The sequence below is a fragment of the Cryptotermes secundus genome, unplaced genomic scaffold (genome assembly GCF_002891405.2).
Source record: "Cryptotermes secundus unplaced genomic scaffold, Csec_1.0 scaffold336, whole genome shotgun sequence".
Taxonomy (NCBI): domain Eukaryota; kingdom Metazoa; phylum Arthropoda; class Insecta; order Blattodea; family Kalotermitidae; genus Cryptotermes; species Cryptotermes secundus.
The window spans coordinates 216,149-236,944 of NW_019720567.1; the positions used below are offsets into that span (position 1 = coordinate 216,149).

Consider the following 20,796-nt stretch of genomic DNA (forward strand, 5'->3'; position numbering starts at 1 on the left):
TTAGTGGATAGAGGGTGTCACGTGGCCAGCTCAGCGAATCCCCATGCCTGTTAATTTCGGTTTTCTGGACCGTAGCCACCATTTCCTTGAAATAGCTCATCAGTTATCCTCACGAGGCTAAGTGGACCCTGTTCCAGACCCACTACTCAGAAAATCTGGTAGTGCAAGGAATCGAATCCAGACCTCTGGATCGGTAGGCAGGAACTCTGACCACTAGACCACAGAGGCGGTTGATCTTCCCATATAGACTGACATATTTAAAAGAAAACAGAATAAGTTATTTCTAGCATATTTTCTTTATCCACAATTTTTCTTTACTATTCGATTTCTTCTCCGTTTAACACCCTGAAGTATGGTGATGACTATATGTACTACCTGCTTTATAATACAAACACATTGTATTTTGCTCACTGAATATATGCATAGGTTTTGCATAGGGGTGAAATGGCTTTACTGAACTAGGTACACACACTAGAGCAGTGGAACAGCCTAGGGGAATTAGCATCACATTAAAAGGAAATTTACCATCTGGTCTTGTGAATTTACTCCTGCAAGTATCATTGTTGGGAATGATAGTTGACACCTTAAGGCAGTGGAAGTAGCTTCTTCAAAATGAAGCACTCTTGAACTAGATAGGTGCTGTGTGTCTGGGTCTACCCCAATTTCCACCCTTAGTTTCATGATTGGTTGAATAAACATCAGTATTTTCCCTACCCAGAATTAATTGGTTTGCCTTTATGATAGAGACAGTATTATTATTATTATTATTATTATTATTAGAGGGGTGGGTTTCCCCATGCACTTAGACCAGTTATTGGTCCATTGTGCGTCCCCCTTTAATTTCTACTGTCGCCATACCGTACCGGTTGGAAAGCGTGCTATCAGTCCCGTTCAGCCAATGAGGTCGGCCGTCGGTAGTGATATTTCCCCCATCTACCAGAGGCATTGGAAACTACTTGGGCAGGAAATTGTTTCCTAAGAGGTCTCCTAGAGACATGAAGATCTTTTATGTGCCGTAAGTCTACGACACGGGGCCCATGGCTTAAGTCCCTCCCGGAGGACTTGTTCCCTGAAATTTTCCACCCTTAAAAATTCCACGACCTCCGCCGGGTTTGAACCCGCGTACCTTGAGTCATGAGGTGGGAACGTTAACCCTAGACTACAGAGGCCACTCATAAAGAGTATATTTTATATGAAGTGTGAAAACTTAATTTTTAAATACTATTCAGATGTACTTCAAGCTTCACAGGGTTAAAGGCCAAAGATTGGCTACTGCAGTTTTGATTGACATACTGCTGTGTGTAGGGAATGCTTTCTTGTGATATTTTCATCATCTGCCTTGTCAGTTTTCTATCACTTTGGTGTCTTCACTGTGGTTAATGGAAGATTTAAGCTTAGTCTGGTGCTACAGGCTATGTAGTTCTTGGAAAATTGGAATGTAATTGGTTTCATAGGAAACCCCAATTTTCTGTTCCCTTGAGAAAATCGTGCTTAATGTTCTTCAAACTTGGTGGAATGATTTCAAGTGTTATGAGATGACGTCAAGTTTCTTCCCCACTTCAACAAATACATTCACAGCTTTGTCAATGTCTTCATCTGAATGACTCGTGGACAGCTGGACCCGGATTCTTGTCTTTCCGTTAGGAACCACTGGATAGCTGAATCCAATCACATAGATTCCTCTTGCTGGAAAAAGATAGAAATTAAGCAGCATCTAATATTAACATTATGAAAGGTTGTCCGTTAGATTTATTCATAAATAAGCAATGTTATGCCATCACACAAGCTTTACTTTCTCAGCTGTAGCCTGTTCCACTGTTCGTTTTGGTTGAAATTAACTGGTTTCAAATGGGAGTAATACCCAAAGTTAAGCATTTACATCCTGGTGCTGTGAAACAGTTTAATAATTTGATTTGTTTCATTCTTGTCCGTCACACTAACAATATTGTAAAAGATAAAACAACTCTGTCCAGTGTGACTGTTGAAGAATTGAAGTAGTAAAATCTTCAACAGTCACACTAGATGGAGTTGTGTTATCTTTTATAAGTTTAATACAGATGGGGCTGCAACTCACCAAGCATTTCATCTGCAAATACACTTGCCAGGCGTTCTTCATATAGCATAACTGGGCAGATGGGATGGTCGCTGCCACCAATTGTGAAACCAGCTTTGGTCATCGCATCTCGAAATCGTTTTGTGTTGTGTCTCAGACGTTCAGCAAGGTTGTTGCTGTTTAAGACAATGTCGAAGGCCTATGAGCAGTTTACAACATGAAAATGGGATAAATGATTTGTTTATTAGCCATCTGTGCAAAACTAATAAGACAATATAATATTAACACACACACACATCAGGGTGCCAACTTAAAAAAAGTAAAGGGCAACAACTGAGCCGTAGAAAGAATAACCTTTACTTTAATTAAACTAAATCAAATGAAAGAGTTAACTGCAATGCTGACCTTAATTCCTGCAGCTACAACAGGTGGAGGAAGGCTATTTGAAAAGAGATATGGTCGCCCTCTCTGGCGCAGTAAATCAATTAACTCCTTTGGTCCTGTTGTATAACCACCAGATGCACCGCCCATTGCCTTCCCCAGGGTAGAGTTGATGATGTCAACTTTACCAATTATGTTATGGTATTCTTCTGTCCCTCTGTGAACACATATTCATTGGTTAAGAAAGATGCAACACTTCACTGCTTTACAAAATGCATGTATGTATGGCTTTATCAGGGGTTGCAGCACATCAAGGTTTGGGCCTCACTTGTGGCTTCATCTTCATGGATTCATAGTAAGTTATCCTTTCCTCCTGCCTCCCTCTGTAACTAGATGGTGCAGAGTCATGTTTGAGATGCTAATAGTTATGTAAGATGAGAAGGGGATGCTAAAAAGAATACAAAATAATTGACACCAGGTTAAGTAACATTGATGGATTAGGGTTGGTTCGGTGACCGCACAGTTTGACTTTGCCCTCTTACTGCATAGTACATCAATAAGGGGAGGCATGAATATGGCCACATACATTCACCACATCAACCGTGATGATGGAGACCAAGGAGATCTCTGAAAGTTGGATTTTAGTTCAGCATTGACATGGCTGATCACCCAAGAAGATTTTAGCACATGCTAATTCTTGTTCAGGTTGTCAAAGAATTTCACTGTCCTTTATGGAACTCACAAGGTTTATTACCATGCTTATTCATGAGCACTGGCAACTGGACCTCATATTGATGCAGAAGAATCCATTCAACAACTTCATGCATTTGGGGAGAGATTTTATGATGCTGTGCAGTAGGTAGGCTATATAGTGTTGAATGGTGGAATGACTGACAAATGATGAATTCGAAAGTAAGCAGTCATGACATAATTGAGGTACTCTCCCAGTGTCTTAATGAAGGGACTGAGCAAAACTGCGAAAAACGGTCGGTTGGATGATGTCCTGTGCAAGATTCAAAGCAAACATCTCCCAAATAAAAGTTGAGAGCATTACTGTTATACCAAACCCCGCTGTTGTATGCCCTTTGGTTTTGTAAGAATGAGATGTATTGTTGTCATGCAATTTTGGGTGACTATAGCAATAAACTGGAGCGTTAATGCTTTGCTTGAATGTAAGTTATATTGAAAGTCATGAACAAGGAAGCTGTGAACCATGTAAATTCTGAAGAAAGTTGTCTTCTGGGTTTAGGCACCGTGTATTCTTCGTTTTGGCCGACGTTTCGGAGGAACGTACTAGCTACTGCTCTCCGCAGCTATTCAACTGCTCTGAAGATGGAGGCGCTACGTTCCTCCGAAACGTCGGCCAAAACGAAGAATACACGGTGCCTAAACCCAGAAGACAACTTTCTTCATTGTCATCGCCGTGAAAACCTCAAAACTTACATGTAAATTCTGATGATATTTTGTTGCAGATGTGTGAAATGTAGTATACAGGAAGTGAAGACCATGGTATGAAATCTTATATAACAAATGATGAAACTTCATAATGAATTCTGAACGGGTATTACACTAGTATTTTAATATTATCCTCGAATGTTTGCCAGCAGCCTTCCTAGTTATCTCCCTTGAGGTTTAAAGGTTTATTAATGCCATCCAGTATGATTGATAAATGTTGTGTTTTTCCAATCTTTCATCCTTTACGTGTTCTGGTCATAGTGACCATCTTCAGAAGGACTATCAATCAGTCACATTGGATGATTTATACTGTTACTAGTGTGATGGACCAAGAAGAACCAAGTCAGATTTATCCCTTAAGGTCTTTCAAATAATTGTAGCTAGTTGTGTTTAAACACTGCTCTGTGTATACATTGTGGTGGTTATATTAAATTACATCTCCCAAAAGTAATGAAATATCACTTCTTTAGCAAAAGAGCATAAGCTATGGTTATTTGATAATGAAGTACTGATGACAGTATTTGGGTGTAAGAGAGAGAAAATAACAAAAAGATGGAGAAAATTACTGTCAGATAATGTGGTGCTTCATAATTTATTCTCTTCAAACAATATTGCTTTTAGTGTATTCAAATTGAGGAAGATATGTATGGGATATGTGACTTGAAAAAACAGATTTGGACAGTTGAACTGGACACTGCCATGCTGGCATAACAAGCTTGATCTGTTATACATGTCACAGGTTCACCATTCAGTTGTTGAAAACAGTGATACACATCCACACAGTTATGCAATATATATTCATACCTTCCTGTCTTACCAAAGAAGCCTGTAGCATGAGCTTCATCAACAAACACCAATGCATTGTACTTATCACCAAGTTCACATATCTTGTCAAGAGGAGCAATGTCCCCGTCCATTGAGAACACGCCATCTGTTACAATCAACTTGAGTCGAGCATTTTTCTCTTCCCTCAGGCGCTGCTCAAGATCTAAACACAAATTTTTAATGTTTCATTATTCTCCTCTTATGAGAATTATAGCAGAACGAACTTTGGAGATAGATGAACTGTGTGCTTGCTTTATAGACTGGCAGAAGGCATTTGACCGTGTAAATTGGACCAAATTAATGCAGATCCTAAAGGAAACAGGTATTGATTGGCGTGAAAGAAGATTGATTAGTAAATTGTACATGGGTCAGAAAGTTAGAGTGTGACTGGACAGAGGGGTGATAAGAAGTGTGAAGATTGGAAGAGGAGTTCGACAAGGATGCTGTTTATCACCAGTTCTGTTCAACTTTTACAGCGAATGCCTTACCAAAGAAGCTCTGGACAGGCTTGGAGACTTCAAATTAGGAGGGCAAATTATCAAACTGTGAAATATACAGATGACCTTGTGTTAATGGCCAAGGAAGAAACTGTGCTACAGGGTATGACTGATAGACTAATCGAAATTGGAAGGTGCTATGGCATGGAAATGAATGTGGAAAAAACAAAAGTAATGAAAATTTTGAGACAACCAACCCTGGTCACAATAAAGATAGACCAAAAACAACTGGAGAATGTGAAATGTTTTAAGTATTTGGGTAACTTATTAACAGATGATGGAAGGTGTACGTGTGAAATTAAATCTAGGATTGCCGTGGCAAAAGCAGCATTTAGCAAGCAGAAGAATCTTTTTACCAGCAAATTGGACTTAAATTTGAGAAAGAAACTAGTGAAATGCTACATTTGGAGAATTGCTTTGTATGGGGCTGAAACTTGGACACTTAGGGCAGTAGATCAGAAACACCTGGAGAGCTTCGAAATGTGGTGTTGGAGAAGGATGGAGAAGATCAGTTGGACCGATTATGTGAGAAATGAAGAAGTGTTAATTAGAGTCAGTGAGCAGAGGAATATCGTACATGAAATAGGAAAACTGAAGGCTAATTGGATTGGTCATATCTTATGCGGCAACTGCCTTCTAAAAGAAGTTATTGAAGGAAAGATAGAGGGGCGGATAAAAGTGACCAGAAGACGCAAGAAGATGCTGGATGACCTTGGGGACAGAAGAGGATATTCTCATTTGAAGGAGAAAACCCTAGATCTCATTAAGTGGATGAACTGTTTTGGAAGAGACTGTGGACATGTCGTCTTGACAGATTACAGATGAATGAATGAATTCTCCTCTTCATGGGGCTAAAGGGTGGCCAGTCTGTGCATAAGGCTGACAACCTCACCGCCATCTGTGAGCCGATTGTCTAGAAAATGGGGGAGCCTTGACATCTCACAAACCTATGGGCCTCCAAGGCCTGTTACAGGGATAGCTTTACCTCTACCTTTACTACATATGAGTAGTTCAGACATGCTGTGAAAATGTGACCAACAGTGAAGTACGAGTAAATTCAGAGGACATCTTGCAGCTTCTTGTAATCAGACTCATGAAACATCCAGCTTAACATTTCTGCTCTCCAGCACTGTGTGTTCTCAGATCTTTTCTGTTCATTATCATACTTTTAAAGACTGTTGTATCTCATATATATCCATTCCCCCATACGCCTTCATGGCATAGTGCTTAATTAGTTAAGCACAGTGACAACTTTACCTTATCTCGTATGTATATATATATATACGAAGGGGGACCCAAAAATAACCGGAAACGACCTGTTGCGCGCACATGCTTTGTAGTTACGAGTTGTGCTGCTAGGTGGTGTTAGCTGGGGGTCTCCCGCGACTGTTAGTGAGCTGGCGTCAGTCTGAGTTAAGTGGTTTGTCTGTGGTGCTCTGTTGTGTGCGTTCCTGTTTCAACCCTTTGGCGATTAGTGAGATGGCCGACCAGAAGGAACAAAGAGTGTGCGTGAAATTTTGCTTTCTGTTAGGGAAAACTGCACTTCACTCTTCAAGTCGCGGCAAACATTCACGCGGTTTTCTCTTTGGTCATCTCCGAGCAAGCGAGGAACAAATTTTGCAGACACCCGTCTCATGTGCAAACCTTCGGTTAAAATTCGCTGGACCGTGCTCCATGAGATGTTCGTTTCCTCAGAAAGTTGGTCAATGGTCTTTCGACGATCTTCATCAATTGCACGTTTGATTTTGGCAATGTTTTCGTCATTTCTTCCTGTCGAAGGACGCCCGGGGCGTGGCATGTCTTCTGTTGACATGTTGCCAGATTTGAAACGGGAAAACCACTCGTAGACCTGTGATTTCCCCAAAGCATCATCATTAAAGGCTTGCCGATGCTTCCCAACAGTCTCGGCTGCAGTTTTCCCTAACAGAAAGCAAAATTTCACGCACACTCTTTGTTCCTTCTGGTCGGCCATCTCACTAATCGCCAAAGGGTTGAAACAGGAACGCACACAACAGAGCACCACAGACAAACCACTTAATTCAGACTGACGCCAGCACACTAACAGTCGCGGGAGACCCCCAGCTAACACCACATAGCAGCACAACTCGTAACTACAAAGCATGCGCGCGCAACAGGTCGTTTCTGGTTATTTTTGGGTCCCCCCTCGTATATAAGGAAGTAATAAGAGTTTTTGGATGCAACTAACAATAATTTCAACTAGTCAATTGTAGCAACGAATGACAAGAATCCTTCAAAATTTATATAGTTCTCTTGTCAATAGATTTTGCACAATTCATCCAATTCTATTATCGGATTAAAATGATTATCTATAGTTTGTGGTTGCCATCTTATTTGTCCGAGATGAATAAAATTATCATGTAAACTGTACATATTTTTCAGAAAAAGTTACATTTCAGTGGGATTAAAAGTTTCTAAAGCTCCAGTCACTTATAAAACGATTTAAGAAAACTAATTCTTTTCACAGCTTTCAGAATAATTTTTCCAGCACTGTTTGACTCTTATTTATGATTAATTTAGGCTACGTCAGTAATACTCAGCCACTGGTGTACTGGATTTTTTAAGTTTTGGTACACTGTACTGATAGAGGATCATTATTAAAAATATAAACTTAACAGGTTGGTCTGGCAGTAATGCTTTAACTTGTATCTGGGCGGTCCTCAGTTTGAATCCCAATTGGGACACCAGATTTTTTATTTTTCTCACACCTGGACAAGTGCTAGGATAGTTCATTGGTTATATCATCATCAGTTCCTTTCAAATCGTCAGTACCTGACATATTCAGATGGAGGTAACGATGTTTCCTTGCTTTGCATAGGCGTAGTCCATCAATGATCGATGCATGATTTAGTTCATCAGAGAACACAGCATCTCTGTCTGTGAGCAGAACCTCAAATATTCCAGCATTAGCATCAAAACAGCTTGGATACAAAATGGCATCATCACGCCCATGGAAGTTGGCGATTTTGTGCTCCAGCTCCTGCAGTTGTCATTACAGAATTATAATTTGAACATATGAAATTGTAAACATCTAGAGCCAGGTTCATGTAAGGTGGGATGGGACATCTACACAGACACAGGGAAGGCCATTGTTTAGGGAGCGTTTCAGACTAGACCATAACAAGAGTGGGTTAATGCAGCAATTAAAAAAGTCTGGAAAAAACTTTTGCATGTTTTCTTCCACATGCTTCACAGTGAGGTTAACAAGAACTATAAATTAATAATTACATAGTTTAGTGATACTTTTCTGTGTATAATTTCCACTAATGCAGATTTAAAATACTCTATCATACTATAGACCCAATGCTAAGCAGGGACTAAATAGCGGCCATTGTTAGGTAACACCTGCAACATTCACCCACACAACAATAGAAGGACGGTGTTTTCTGAAGTGTGCACCACATCCATTTCTGGGCAGTGGCTCTCTAACCACGTTTATAGCAAGAGATATGAATGTAACAATAAGAAAACTGCGTTTTCTATGTGGTACATGCTGAGATGTTATAACCGGGACAGTTGGAGCAATGAGTACCTATCCTTACCTCACAACCAAGGTCTCACACAAATTATATTTGTAGAAAATTCTTGAGAGAACATGAGAAATGAGATACACTGAGTTTATGGAAGTTATGAGAAGAGATGGGAAGTCTGGAGACTTCAAGAGGTGTGGACATGCTGGCATGTGACACACACCTGCACTCAGTTTGTATGACAGTATGAGTACTGTTAGTCACTACTCCTTTCTGTGAATACTAGTGGATGCTATAGTTGGCGTTTGTTTCTGTAAGTACTGTTGGTATCTGTGAGTACCATTGGTTGCTAATGGTTACTGAAGTTACTGTCAGCTTTTGTGCTACTGATTACTATGAGAGTTAATATTTATTTCCAGCTGACATATTAGCCATACATGGAAATTTGTATGTTTCACTTCATATATTAATTAGTAGAATTAATTTACTTGAACTATGATGCAGGAATCAAATCTTATAGATAAGCATGAGCTATTAACGCTGAGAACTGACCTTGTGGATGTCTTGAGTCCCACAGATGAAGCGAACAGAGCTGAGCCCTGCTCCATACTTCTGCAGTGCTGCTTGTGCTGCAGCTATGATATGAGGGTGGCTCTGCAACAGGTCACATTCACATAATCAGCAGGGCTAGATTTGGAACATTTGATGGGCCTTCAAATTGCAAATTAATAACCACAATTTGACAAACACCAAGTCCCATAGTTCCTAACATCACAGTACGTAATTTTTAACAATATTATCCTTCTTCTGTACACACCATGCAAGTGATGTTCGATTATATGATCATTTATTTATTAATCACAAGGTCACTCTTACACACTGGACATTAAATTATTATAACACAGTATGTCTTGACCATTATGTGATCTTCCATACATGGTTACATGTGTTGTGTTTTATTCCATGAATTGATTTGCTGTCACGGTGCACAGACATTATAGATAACAAGGGTACCCCCTTGCTTTGAAATTACTAATAGAATTAAAATTAGGTTGAAATTAGAATAGGAGCCAGTGTTATTATTAAGATTGATGTTCATCTAAATATTGATATTTGAGATTTTTATTCGGCTGCTTCTTGTGTGCATATTGAAATTGTAGATTATTGTAGCCTATTCACTGTTGCTCTACATGAGTGTTCTAAATACTACCGTTTGTTTCATCACCTGAGGTACCACCTAGCTGTCAGTCAGATTTACTTATGTTCACAGAAATTTATTTTCCAGAAATATATTGTGTTGCTTATTGAAACAAGCAGGTGATCAAGAAATTTATAATAGTTTCTGTGACATGAGAGGACATCAAGTCCTCTAAATGAGAAAATGTGCAAATAACTGTGATGGCTGGATAATGAGCGCAATTAAGCTCATTTAGATGTATACTGTTTAATTTCTAAAGCAAATAGTCATACAATTTCAACAGACTAAACCCATGCTGTAGTAAGAAAAAATATAACTTTGCATCTGAAGTGAGTGGACTCACCCCATACTTGTGTATCCATTATCACATTATAACATTTTGAACTAATTGGCGAGTGTCCTTGAAGGACATTACCCCGTATGACCTTCCCCCTCCCCCACCTGCCACTATCGATTCCCCTGGTTCCTATTTTGAACCAGGCGAATCAACTGAACATTCTTCCATGCTACTTCTTCAGAATGCGTTTTGTTATTAGATCATGATCTTTTGGAATGTGATGCTATGCAGCTTGATGGATAGGTATGAACATTTCAGAGGAATTTATCTGCCAAACTCCACGGTGTCACATTCCACAAGACAGTAATGTAATTCTGACTACAGCAAGAGCCTGAAAACTTGCATTTTAATACTGTCCTCCCATATGCACCTCAGGCTGGGGTGCTTGACCAGAATAATATGTTGTGGCATATCTGCTGAAAGCCAGGAATATGAAGCTGGCACAGACAGCCGTTGCTAGGGAACATCATGGTAACAACACGTAACCTGGTTTCTTCTATGTGGTCATCACCAATACATACATTACTCAACAGTAAAGGAACTGTGGGAAGCAGTGTTCCCTGTGGATCCGTGCAGGGGCTATATCTGGAGAATTGAAACATGACACTGTTTCTAAACACATACATGTCTAGGGTAGAACACAAATCTTGGTCATGGATCTCGAGGAGACTGAAGCCAAGAATTACTGTGCTGGCGAAGACCAGCAGCAATCTGACTGACTCACTGACTGACCAGCTGAGTCAGTCAAGAGGTGAATAGTCTGCACTTAGCGGATGGGAGACAGATCCATCGGAGGTCGTCACAGAGAGTCATCCCAAGAGTAGGCATCAGAGGTGGAGGAGCCCCTAATGTTGTAAGTCGCTGCATAGAAACCCCAAGTCTAGTTGTGAGATAGGCACCATACAGTAAGGAAAGAAGGCACTGAACACGGAAGTTGAGGAATTTACAGCATTGGTAGCCATTACCAAACAACTGGTGTCAACGCAGCAGACTGAAAAGAATTAGTGCGTGCCGTCGTGAACTGTAAAGTGTGTGAATTGGTGACACAGTTATGATTACTTGTAATCATGAGTCTTAAAGAGTCCACTAAGTCCACTTACCAGTCGAAATCCAATCTATAGTAACTTATCACGTGACAGTATTTTCCAAATGTATTTGCAGGTTTAATTTATTACAAATATAAGTCTGTAATTCAAGGGAGAAACCTGTTACATGAGGTAAATATTCATATTGCAGTCTTCTGGGTTATGACACTTTGTGGTCTTGTAGGTGGGATATGTGTTGCCTTATTCTTTGGTGTTTACCCTAATCTGAATAAATCCTATTGTTGCAGAGATAATTTTAGTGTTACCCTAACCCAGTCGCAGAAATATGTTTCAGTTTTAGATTAGCAGCTGGTGACTTGTACTTGACTCACCGCAAGCCCCAGATAGTTGTTGCTGCAGAAGTTGAGAATCTCGAGCTGCTGATGGCCTACCACTGTTATCAGTGATCCTTGTTTGGAAGTGATCACACGCTCTGACTTCCATGTGCCTGAGTCCTTTATCTTGCCAATTTCCTCCCTTGCTATTTCTCGCAAAGAGCTGATGCAGTGGGCCCGACGATAAAGTACTGGCACACATCTTGGTACTGTAGAGATGAAATACAAGTATTAAAAGCACACATCATTAGTGTTGTGCAATTTTGGGCTCTAAAGAATTTGTTCTTTTAGATATAATACCATCTGTATGTGCCCACAATGTCAAAGTATAAAATGCCTGATTCAACTAAATCAGCTACATCTTTGGGTCTCGTATTATGATATGGCTAAAAAAATCCAAATATATGTTTTTATTGTAATTATCATATATTATTCTGATGCCCTTAACTTATCTGCAGTGTAGAATATAGAAATCGTAATTGTATTGAAATTTTATAACTTAAAAATTACCTTTGTTTGTTCGATTGTTATTTTATGTGTTCTGTGTTCAGCAAAAATTATATGCAAATTTCAGACCGCAGCATTCCCCTTTATATTGTCTTGCCTACCAAAACAAGAATGGAAAGAGAAATCCTTTCTCGAGAACAACATAGTTTGTATATGCATTATTTACTCCCTGACACTTTTGAGTTCATATTGGAATGTACATTTCATAAAGTTCAGAAATTTCTTCCATAGTTCCTTTGGTTGCTGTCTTTAATATGATACTGTCTCTCTCATGGTTCCTATTGTTAAAATGCTTCCTATGATTATCATAGTTACTGCTAGTTGCTACAGTACATAATTCCAGTAATGGCGCTAGTGCCATGACCACACCAAAAGTTCGTGTATCTATCACATTGTTATTAATGACTGTAAAGTTGTACCTGTGCTTAACTAATTAGGCACTACACCATGAAGGCGTATGGGGGAGTGGATGTATAGATCCACAGTTTCTTGACCTCGGCACTAGTTGGAGGTGAGTGGTTAGCTGCACGCCCCGACCGCTTTACCCTCGGTACCCATTGGATAGGAAGTTGGACGAATCCCAGAGCCAGTGTGCACGACGTGGAGAAGTGAAAATTCTTACACCCACCGGGACTTGAACTCCGACCCCTCAGTCGCCCAGCCCATAGCCAGTCGCTATACCGACTACACTATCCCGGCTCACTTATTAATGAATGTAGGAAATTAAAAGCTACGAATTGCCCCCAGTGATATAACGGATATAACCATCTCTTGCGCAATGCCCAAACAACGCACAATAATACACATTATTCAATGGGATCTCACGAAACTTATGGTCACAGCACATCAAAATTTTTATTCTTTAAATCAAAATATTTTGCGTAGTCGCCATGTTACTTTCTATTCTTCAGCAAACTTAATACAATTTTCAAAATTGGTTGCTTTCACGAGATGTAACACCATACAAAATTTTATATTCGTGAAAGACATATCAAGTAGTAGGACCTACGAACCGTTGGTTTATATCTTGGAAGTGTTACGATGCACAAGAAAAATTTATTTTAGTAATGCCTTTTTTTTTTTAATTCCGGTGGACGTGTTTATACTAAGAGGGGCCATGGAATATTCTCAGATGTTAACGTGGATTTCAGAATCTCTTACGTGGGCGCATTTTCAGGCAGTGATCAACATGTTAGCCTGTTATATGATATAGACTCCATCCTAAGTGCAACAATTTGTTGTAGGTCTTTCGTCTTGTTTTCTTTTACACTACATGTTTCGGCCGCAAACGGCCATCATCAGGTGTATACACTCACGTAGCTGTTACACTGCACTTAGTTTAAAATTTAAAACACCGGTCTTCCCAATTGTTCCCTTCGTCGTCGCTAACAGAATCTACTTCGCTGATATTTGTCTGATTCGTACATTATCTTTGTTACCTACACACGTCAATTTTGACTTTCATGAACTGGAACTTTTAAATCCTCAGTTCCAATTTTAAAAAATCCTTTAAACTTTTTTCTAAATTTTAAAATTTTTAAAAGTGCCATTACTCTGCATTTACTACATAAACTTAGAAAGTGGCAGACGCAGTCAGAAATTTTGGGAAGCATTTCTGTAGCTCACAATGATTGTGCCCTTGACTGTTGGAGAATGCTATAAAAAAGGGGACCGTCACGATGGTTAGCTCGTATTGGTAAGCACCTGATTTAAATTTCGGGAAAGGTTGGCACAGTATAATCTGAGATACTGACATCACAGTAAAATAAATAAAAAACAAGACAGACTGCCTGTTCCTCCCGGACACCGACAGAGTGACTCATGGAGCAGAGCCCTTCTGGAGGAGCCGCCAATTCTGCAGCTACTCAAGAATTTCCCAGCATTTTATGGAACCCGAAGGTTCATTATCGTGTTCACAAGAGCCCTCCACTGGTCCCTATCCTGAGCCAGATCTATCCAATCCATACCATCCTATCTCTCTAAGATCCATTCTAATATTGTCCACCCACCTACATCTTGGACTTCCTGTGTACCTCCCGGACACAGATCCGGAAATTTCAACGCCTCTGGTACAAAACCAGAGGCGCTCCAGTCAGGGCTGTAAGTGGGCATAGCTGAGGGTTGACGGTGTCTGTTTAGTTCCAGAACCCTTTTCTTAAAAGAAGCAATTATCACTGCAGAAAGACGTTCCTTGCAGTACGTGTAGACAATTCCAGGAGCTGCATTGTAACAGTTGTCTTCAGAATATGTGTTAAGTCGGGCCGCGTCATAGCTCAAGCGGTTAGTCGCTGGCTTCCCACCGTGGCGGCCCGGGTTCGATCCCGGGCCTGGTCAAGTGAGATTTATGGTGGACAAAGTGGCGTTGGGGCAGGTTTTCTCCGAGTACTTCGGTTTCCCCTGCCAATCTTCATTCCACCAATTGCTCCACAATCACCCTCACCTATCATCTGGGGCTGGTACAATAGGCCAGAAGTGGCGGCAGTACAAGGGACTTAGTCCCACCCCACTGGCAATAAAAAGTGTTATGTCATTCCCCTGGCGGGTTTGCATGATAAGCCTCTGCCTAGATTAGAAAAACCTTTTCCGCCCCTGATCGAAATTCCTGTCCACACAATATATTTCCCTGAATTGCCCTTTTAATAATTCTCCCAACACTGTCGTCCATTCCGCCACTAGCAGGTCTCTCTTGCATCCGAACCATTCTGTTGTATCATCTTTGATTTGAGACTGCATCAACATTATTTCCAGTGACAAAGTCAAGGAGGATGAGATGGGCAGGGCATGTAACACGAATGGTAGTGAAGAGGAATGTGTATAGTATATTGGTGAATGAGTGACGATAAAGCTTAAAAGACTGCAAAGGGCTGGGCATGTACGGAGAACGGATAAGGAGCGTATCCCAAAGAAAATATTATATAGTACAATAGGTGGTAGGAGACGTGCTGGGAAACCAAGAACTAGATGGATTGATGCGGTGGAAGAAGATGCAAAGAAGTTAATGGGCGTAAGGAACTGGAAGAGAGCAGCGCAGGATAGAGAGGAATGGAGGGGCTTAATAAGGGAGGCCAAGCCCCGACATCGGGCTGTTGCGCTATAGAAGAAGAAGAAGATATTGGTGGGAAGAAAGAGACCATTAGGAAGACCAAGACGTAGGTGCGTGGATAATATTAAAATATATCTTAGATAGAATGGGATGGTATGGACTGGATTGAGCTGGCTCAGGATAGGGACCAGTGGAGGGCTCTTGTGAACACGGTAATGAACCTTCAGGTTCCATAAAATGCTGGGTAGTTCTTGAGTAGCTGCATAACTGACGGTTTCTCAAGAAGGACTCAGTTCCATGAAGTGAGTGAGTTAGTTAACAGCATTTGCTGAATTACGACTACTTCCAGGGCTCCCCCTGTTGGCGATTCATAGTGTTCTCACGGATCTCTCTTTCGAACCAACGCAGTTGTTACAGCGTCATTAAATATCCAAGAATTAACTAAACGAAACAAATTTAGCGATATCAGCGATCTTTAATTTGTGAGGTTTGCAGTCATGGATTCAACAGACGTGCAAATATATGGCAAGGTGGCTTTGGTGTACATTACTGAAATTCTGTTTGCTCTAAAAGCTCTTTCTTACCTTCCTCACTCTCACCCACAGAAAATGCAGAGTCAATTGCAATAGAACGTAATTTTATCTATAAAAGCACTTACATTCTGTGATTTTATGTCAAATCCTCACGAGTTTTCATGAGTTATAAGTGAATGATTTTGAAATTTACAACTTATGTACGTTACACACTACTTAATTCTATTTCATGTTAATAGAAGTACATCACAACTAACTTCCGTTGATAAGTATTAATGTTAATCAGTCCATTTACTGGTCGTGACAAAGTGTATAGCACATACCGAACAGTCCTGGAGAATCCAGAAGTTCTGGCGGGCCAATTTAAATGATTACAAATTCAGCGAGAATTTCTTGCGTGTACAATATTTTGTTCTGACGTCACGGATTAGAGACAAAAGAGTGACTTTTATTCGTTTCATGTTTTATTTTACATAAATTCTTTTTTTTTTTAACTAATCTTGCGTCAGATTTCACTTACCGGTCCTAAGTATTGAGTTTTTGGTAATTATGCTAAGAGATAAAGTATTCTGAAGTCCGCAGCAGTAAGAAAGTCCTGCACTTTTTTTGTTCCAAGTTCGTCTTCCCCACGTACCTACATTTTGACACATTTCAGCACAATTTTCATCAGCTTGGTTACGAAATATTCATGTACAGTTCGAAAATTGTAACGACTGCAACTCTGCAAGACACCCTTTTCTTCACACTAAGAAGCAACTTATTAACATACCTGTGGATCTGAAAACAGCAGCCATTGTTGCTCTCCTCGCAGTTACCTACAACCACGCAGACTGGTTTAAAGGCTCTGAATATTAAACAACAGGTTACGCAACCAAGAAGGATGCTAAAAATCTGGACTGGCAACTTAATAATTGTGGACTGAGATCAAGCAACACACACAATAATGTTGATTAGGATACTGAAGACTTATTCTGCAGAGAAATGTTCTTGCTTTATCCCTCATTTCTGCATGTTCACTGCAATTTTTTAATGACATATTGGGTACAGGACAAAGGTTCAGCAGATGCAAAATAGCGTACAAATTATCCTGTGCTAGAGCATCATTCCAAGCAATCGTCCATTTCACAGTTCTCATAATACATTCCTGTAAGATCCAATTCAATATTTTCACGTATTTAGTTCGGATTGTTAATTGGATTTACTGGACCCTTTATGACACCCAACTACAAGTAATTATAGCTCTCCCGCTTGTTCACACTCTCTGCAGTTCACTACAGTAGACAATAGGTCTCTCCAGTTTTCTATGTCTTCACTAGTAGTTAGTCTGATAACGGATCTCTACAATGTCTTCTGCTCTCGACGTTGCCGGCTGGCGACTGTCTGGCATCAAACCCATGGCTCCAAATATCCTCACATTCTTGACTCGTGACTGATTCAGAGTCAGAGTCAGTGGGACTTTACGACTGGCGGTTTACAGTCAATCAGTTCATCTGGGCGCCAAGCCCCTTGAGGTTCACGACCAGAGGTTTTTTTTTTTGCAACTGAATCCTTGCGGCCGTAGTCCTTATGCAACTTAGTCAAAGTCAAAGTCACATTGCGACTGACCGTCAATCAGTCAGTCAATCTTGGTGTCAAGCCCCATCTGGGGCACATGATCAGATATATATTACTGTTGGACAGTTAAGGTCTTGTTTTTGTGGGGCGCCCTCTCTGACGAGAGGATGGGCCTGTCTTTTGTATATACTTCTGGCTACTGACCCTTGCCAGCTCAGTCCTTCTCGGGTCTGAGTCCCTTGGGACTTGTGACCATATTTTACTGTCTCCGATTTGAGACTTCCCTTTTCGTCTCCTCCTACTACTCGCAGGGTCACGGCGGAGGTATTCTACCCCGCCTACACGGTTTATGTAAATTTCCCGATGGCTCTCGCTATATAGCCTCGGCACGGACCGCATAGGAAACATCATTTTGCCTAGCAATAGCCTAACAGTTCCTCTATTGTTGTGTGTGCATTTGTTCCCGGGGAGAAGTGATTACCTTGCCGTTTCCTGGCAACAGCTGTCTCTTCTCGCTCTATGCTGGTTTCTGATATGTAATCGACGTTGTATCTGTGAGTTCTGTTATCAGAATTTACTTGCTTCCTTGTCTCTAAACGGCATGTCCTGTATTCGAAGCAGAAAATCTGGTAAAGGTAAAGTTGTCCCTGTGCTTAACTAATCAAGCGCTATACCATGAAGGCGTATGGGGAGTAGATGTATAGATCCATATTTGCTTGACCTCGTCACTAGTTGGAGGTGAGTGGTCAGCTTCACGTCCCTGCCGCTTTACTCCCGGGGAAAGACCCCCCCCCCATACCCATTGGATAGGAGGCTGGGTGGGCCCCAGGACCGGTCTGGATGACGTGAAGAAGAGAGAATTCTGAAATTGAACTCCGACCCCTCTGCCATGTAGCCCGTAACCAGTCGCTCAACTGACTGCTCTAGCATATGAAACAGTGCAGCGAGTGAAGTATCGTTCATTTGACATTTAACCAACTACGGCAGTATGTCTAGGCCTATGTACGCAATTATAACGCCAACGGCCATACCATGTTGAAAACGGGTTCTCGTCCGATCACGTGAACATTGGACGTGGCTGGTATTTGGATGAGTGCCCACTTGAATACCACGCGCTATTGGCATTCCAGTTTGCCGATCGCAGTGGCCGCGCGTCTAAGACATGAACCGTCTTAGCTCGCTCGAACGCTGGGATCGTGGGTTCGAATCCCACTCGAGGCATGGATGTCTGTGTGCGTTTATTCTCAGTTTGTGTTGTTCTGTTTGTGCGACAGGGCTGAATCCCCGTCCGAGGAGTCCCACCGACTGTGTAGATTAAGTAATTGATAGAGAAGATCCACGAGGGCTGTAGAGCCGTAGGTAGATGTATTCTATCAGTCGCTTCAACCCACTTCCCATCTTTCTAAGTTACAGCCTGTCCGCGCAGACTTAACAGAGGTTACAGATACTCGTCACACAAACCAGCTGGTTTATTTTCTTTCACTTGAGGGGGTTTTAACGACGCTTTTCAGTCTCGAAACTATATAGCGTCGGATGGTAGGATGACAGATGAGTGGGAAATGAGTTGAAGCGAATTGATCGTGGCCTAATCGAGGTATTATCTCGATGTTCCTTCCGAGATTCTAACTATATTTCTATTCGAATGAAACATCTACAGTTGGACAGTCAATGTACAGCAATCCTGCAATCTAGAGTGATCTAGAGCATCTAGAGTTCATTCTTCTGGGATATAACCTCGTGTGTTCCGGTGAAAATAACTTTGTTGTATGGTTGGACGTGCAAGACAAAGTGGTAGGTGGACGGAGCAGTCTTGTCGTTCCATACAAACAAATTTAGATCTCTTGCGAGTATGTCCGAAAATTACGTGGATCGCCGGTAGTTGTGTGTTTTACCGGATTGCCAGGAAATTGCATGTGACGAACAGGATGTGGAGTGGAGTGAAGTCCAGTCGAAGTTAGAAAAACTCAAAGCCCAGTCTGGTAGATAGGATAGATTTATTAAGTGAGTCGAACAGACGACTTACACCACTGGCTGCTGACTGTCGACTGTCCTCAGGAAGGTTATATTCAAAGTAACATACAGCATTGGCCCAGTCATAGGCATAAAAACTAATAATGTCTACCTCCTTCGCAATTAGTGAGAACTGCTCACTAAAGCTTTGTTTATACTGTCGAAGGGCTGTCAGGTTTATAGCTGTGTGTGTCTTTTCTCTGCCACGAACCCAATACTAATAAGTTATCCTGTGGCATGTTAAGAGTTCGTGGCTATCGCTCGGTCTTGACAGCTTAAAATAATAGGAGGGCTTGGTGCCTGGTCCCTATGACACTCTAAAATAAGAGAGGGCTCTGTTCCTTATGACAACTTTACTTTTCGGAGGAACGTGTAGCCTCCGTCTTCAGGGTTAAAGAGCAAGCCAAGCAAGAAACCAGCAAAAGCAGGCAGCAATCAGAGCTCAGTATAACATGACTCAAACAGGAGCCTATTATGTAAGATCTGAGACTTTCACGGCGGTGACTATGAAGAAAGCAGTCTTCTGGAATTTGGCACCGTGTATATGTGGTGTTAACCGACGTTTCGGAGGAACCTATCGCCTCCATTTTCAAAATAAAAAAGAAAAATATAAGAAATGCGCAAGCGAAGAGACCGTGAGAAACAGTAAAAGAGGAGGCGACACGTTCCTCCGAAACGACGGTTAACACCACATATACACGGTGCCAAATCCCAGAAGACTGCTTTCTTCAGGAGCCTATTAATTTGCTTGTTTACTCCAAATTACCTTCCCTGTAGTTCCTGTAAATTGTGACCAAACCTATTAAAACATACAGCATATAGAAGTGTGGGGTCTAATGTAGTTTTGTCATTACTCCGATGACAACCCACTTCTTCGGAACAGTTTGTTGGTCATGATAAAGACCGTGGTTGCTGAGATGTTTGATCGGAGAGGTAGCGCTGCGCGCGCCGGTAGGGAGAGAGGTTAGTTGCAGTGAGTGGAATGGCCGCAGTGCGGCCGTTGCTGGAGGTTGCTTGGTCGCTGTGCGGCAGGTGAGTTGGGGATGCGTGGCTAACGCAGCGCGGTCGTAGGCTGCTGGTGAAAGGCTAGTCTTTGAGCGCGGTCGTAGGAGTGATGAGGCAGTGGCTACGCCAGATGCCCAGTGGGTCGGACAGGGACACTACAACCGGCGAGTCCAGGCGGTGCCCCAGTGAGTCGGGTGTGAGAGAGCCGGAGGGCCGACGCAGTCGTGCCTGGCGCAGCCTGCCGATGCCTCCGAAGACCGGGCGCTGGCGACGAAGCCTGCTGACTGACGTTGCTTGGTGTGGCTTGATCGTAGACTGAAGTCAACTGATGATTCGGCAGTCAGAGTCAGAGTCACGTTGCAACTGACCGTCAGTCAGTCTGTCTGTCTTGGTGTCGAGCCCCAGCTGGGGCTCATGATCAGATATCTCTTTTGAATGAAAGTTACTCTCTTGTCTATGTGTAGCTCCCTCTCTGACGAGAGGTCGGGTC

General features: G+C 41.6%; 1 protein-coding gene across 2 annotated transcripts; it reads right to left on the reverse strand.

Moving 5' to 3' along the window:
- Positions 1–1,148: 1,148 nt before the first annotated feature.
- On the reverse strand, positions 1,149–16,612 carry LOC111868994 (2-amino-3-ketobutyrate coenzyme A ligase, mitochondrial). 2 transcript variants are annotated; one of them, XM_023860153.2, is made up of 8 exons: positions 16,507–16,612; positions 11,652–11,863; positions 9,252–9,353; positions 8,002–8,209; positions 4,694–4,877; positions 2,459–2,651; positions 2,075–2,252; positions 1,149–1,686 (listed from the first exon to the last, which is right to left on the reverse strand). In XM_023860153.2, the coding sequence occupies exons 1-8, from the start codon at positions 16,529–16,531 to the stop codon at positions 1,529–1,531; spliced, it is 1,260 nt and encodes a 419-aa protein (XP_023715921.1). In that variant the 5' UTR covers positions 16,532–16,612; the 3' UTR covers positions 1,149–1,528. The 2 variants fall into 2 exon arrangements, with proteins under 2 accessions (XP_023715921.1, XP_033609182.1); XM_033753291.1 differs by lacking the exon at positions 16,507–16,612 and adding an exon at positions 16,258–16,437.
- Positions 16,613–20,796: the final 4,184 nt, after the last annotated feature.

Bases quoted from the DNA above. Each gene is read 5' to 3' on its own strand.
- LOC111868994 (XM_033753291.1), bottom strand. From the start codon at position 16,387: ATGTGTCAAAATGTAGGTACGTGGGGAAGACGAACTTGGAACAAAAAA. The intron at 11,864-16,257 runs GTAAGTGAAATC...TCATCTCTACAG, and splicing joins AAACTCAATACTTAGGACCG to TACCAAGATGTGTGCCAGTA. The intron at 1,687-2,074 runs GTGAGTTGCAGC...ATCTTTTTCCAG, and splicing joins ATTTGCAGATGAAATGCTTG to CAAGAGGAATCTATGTGATT.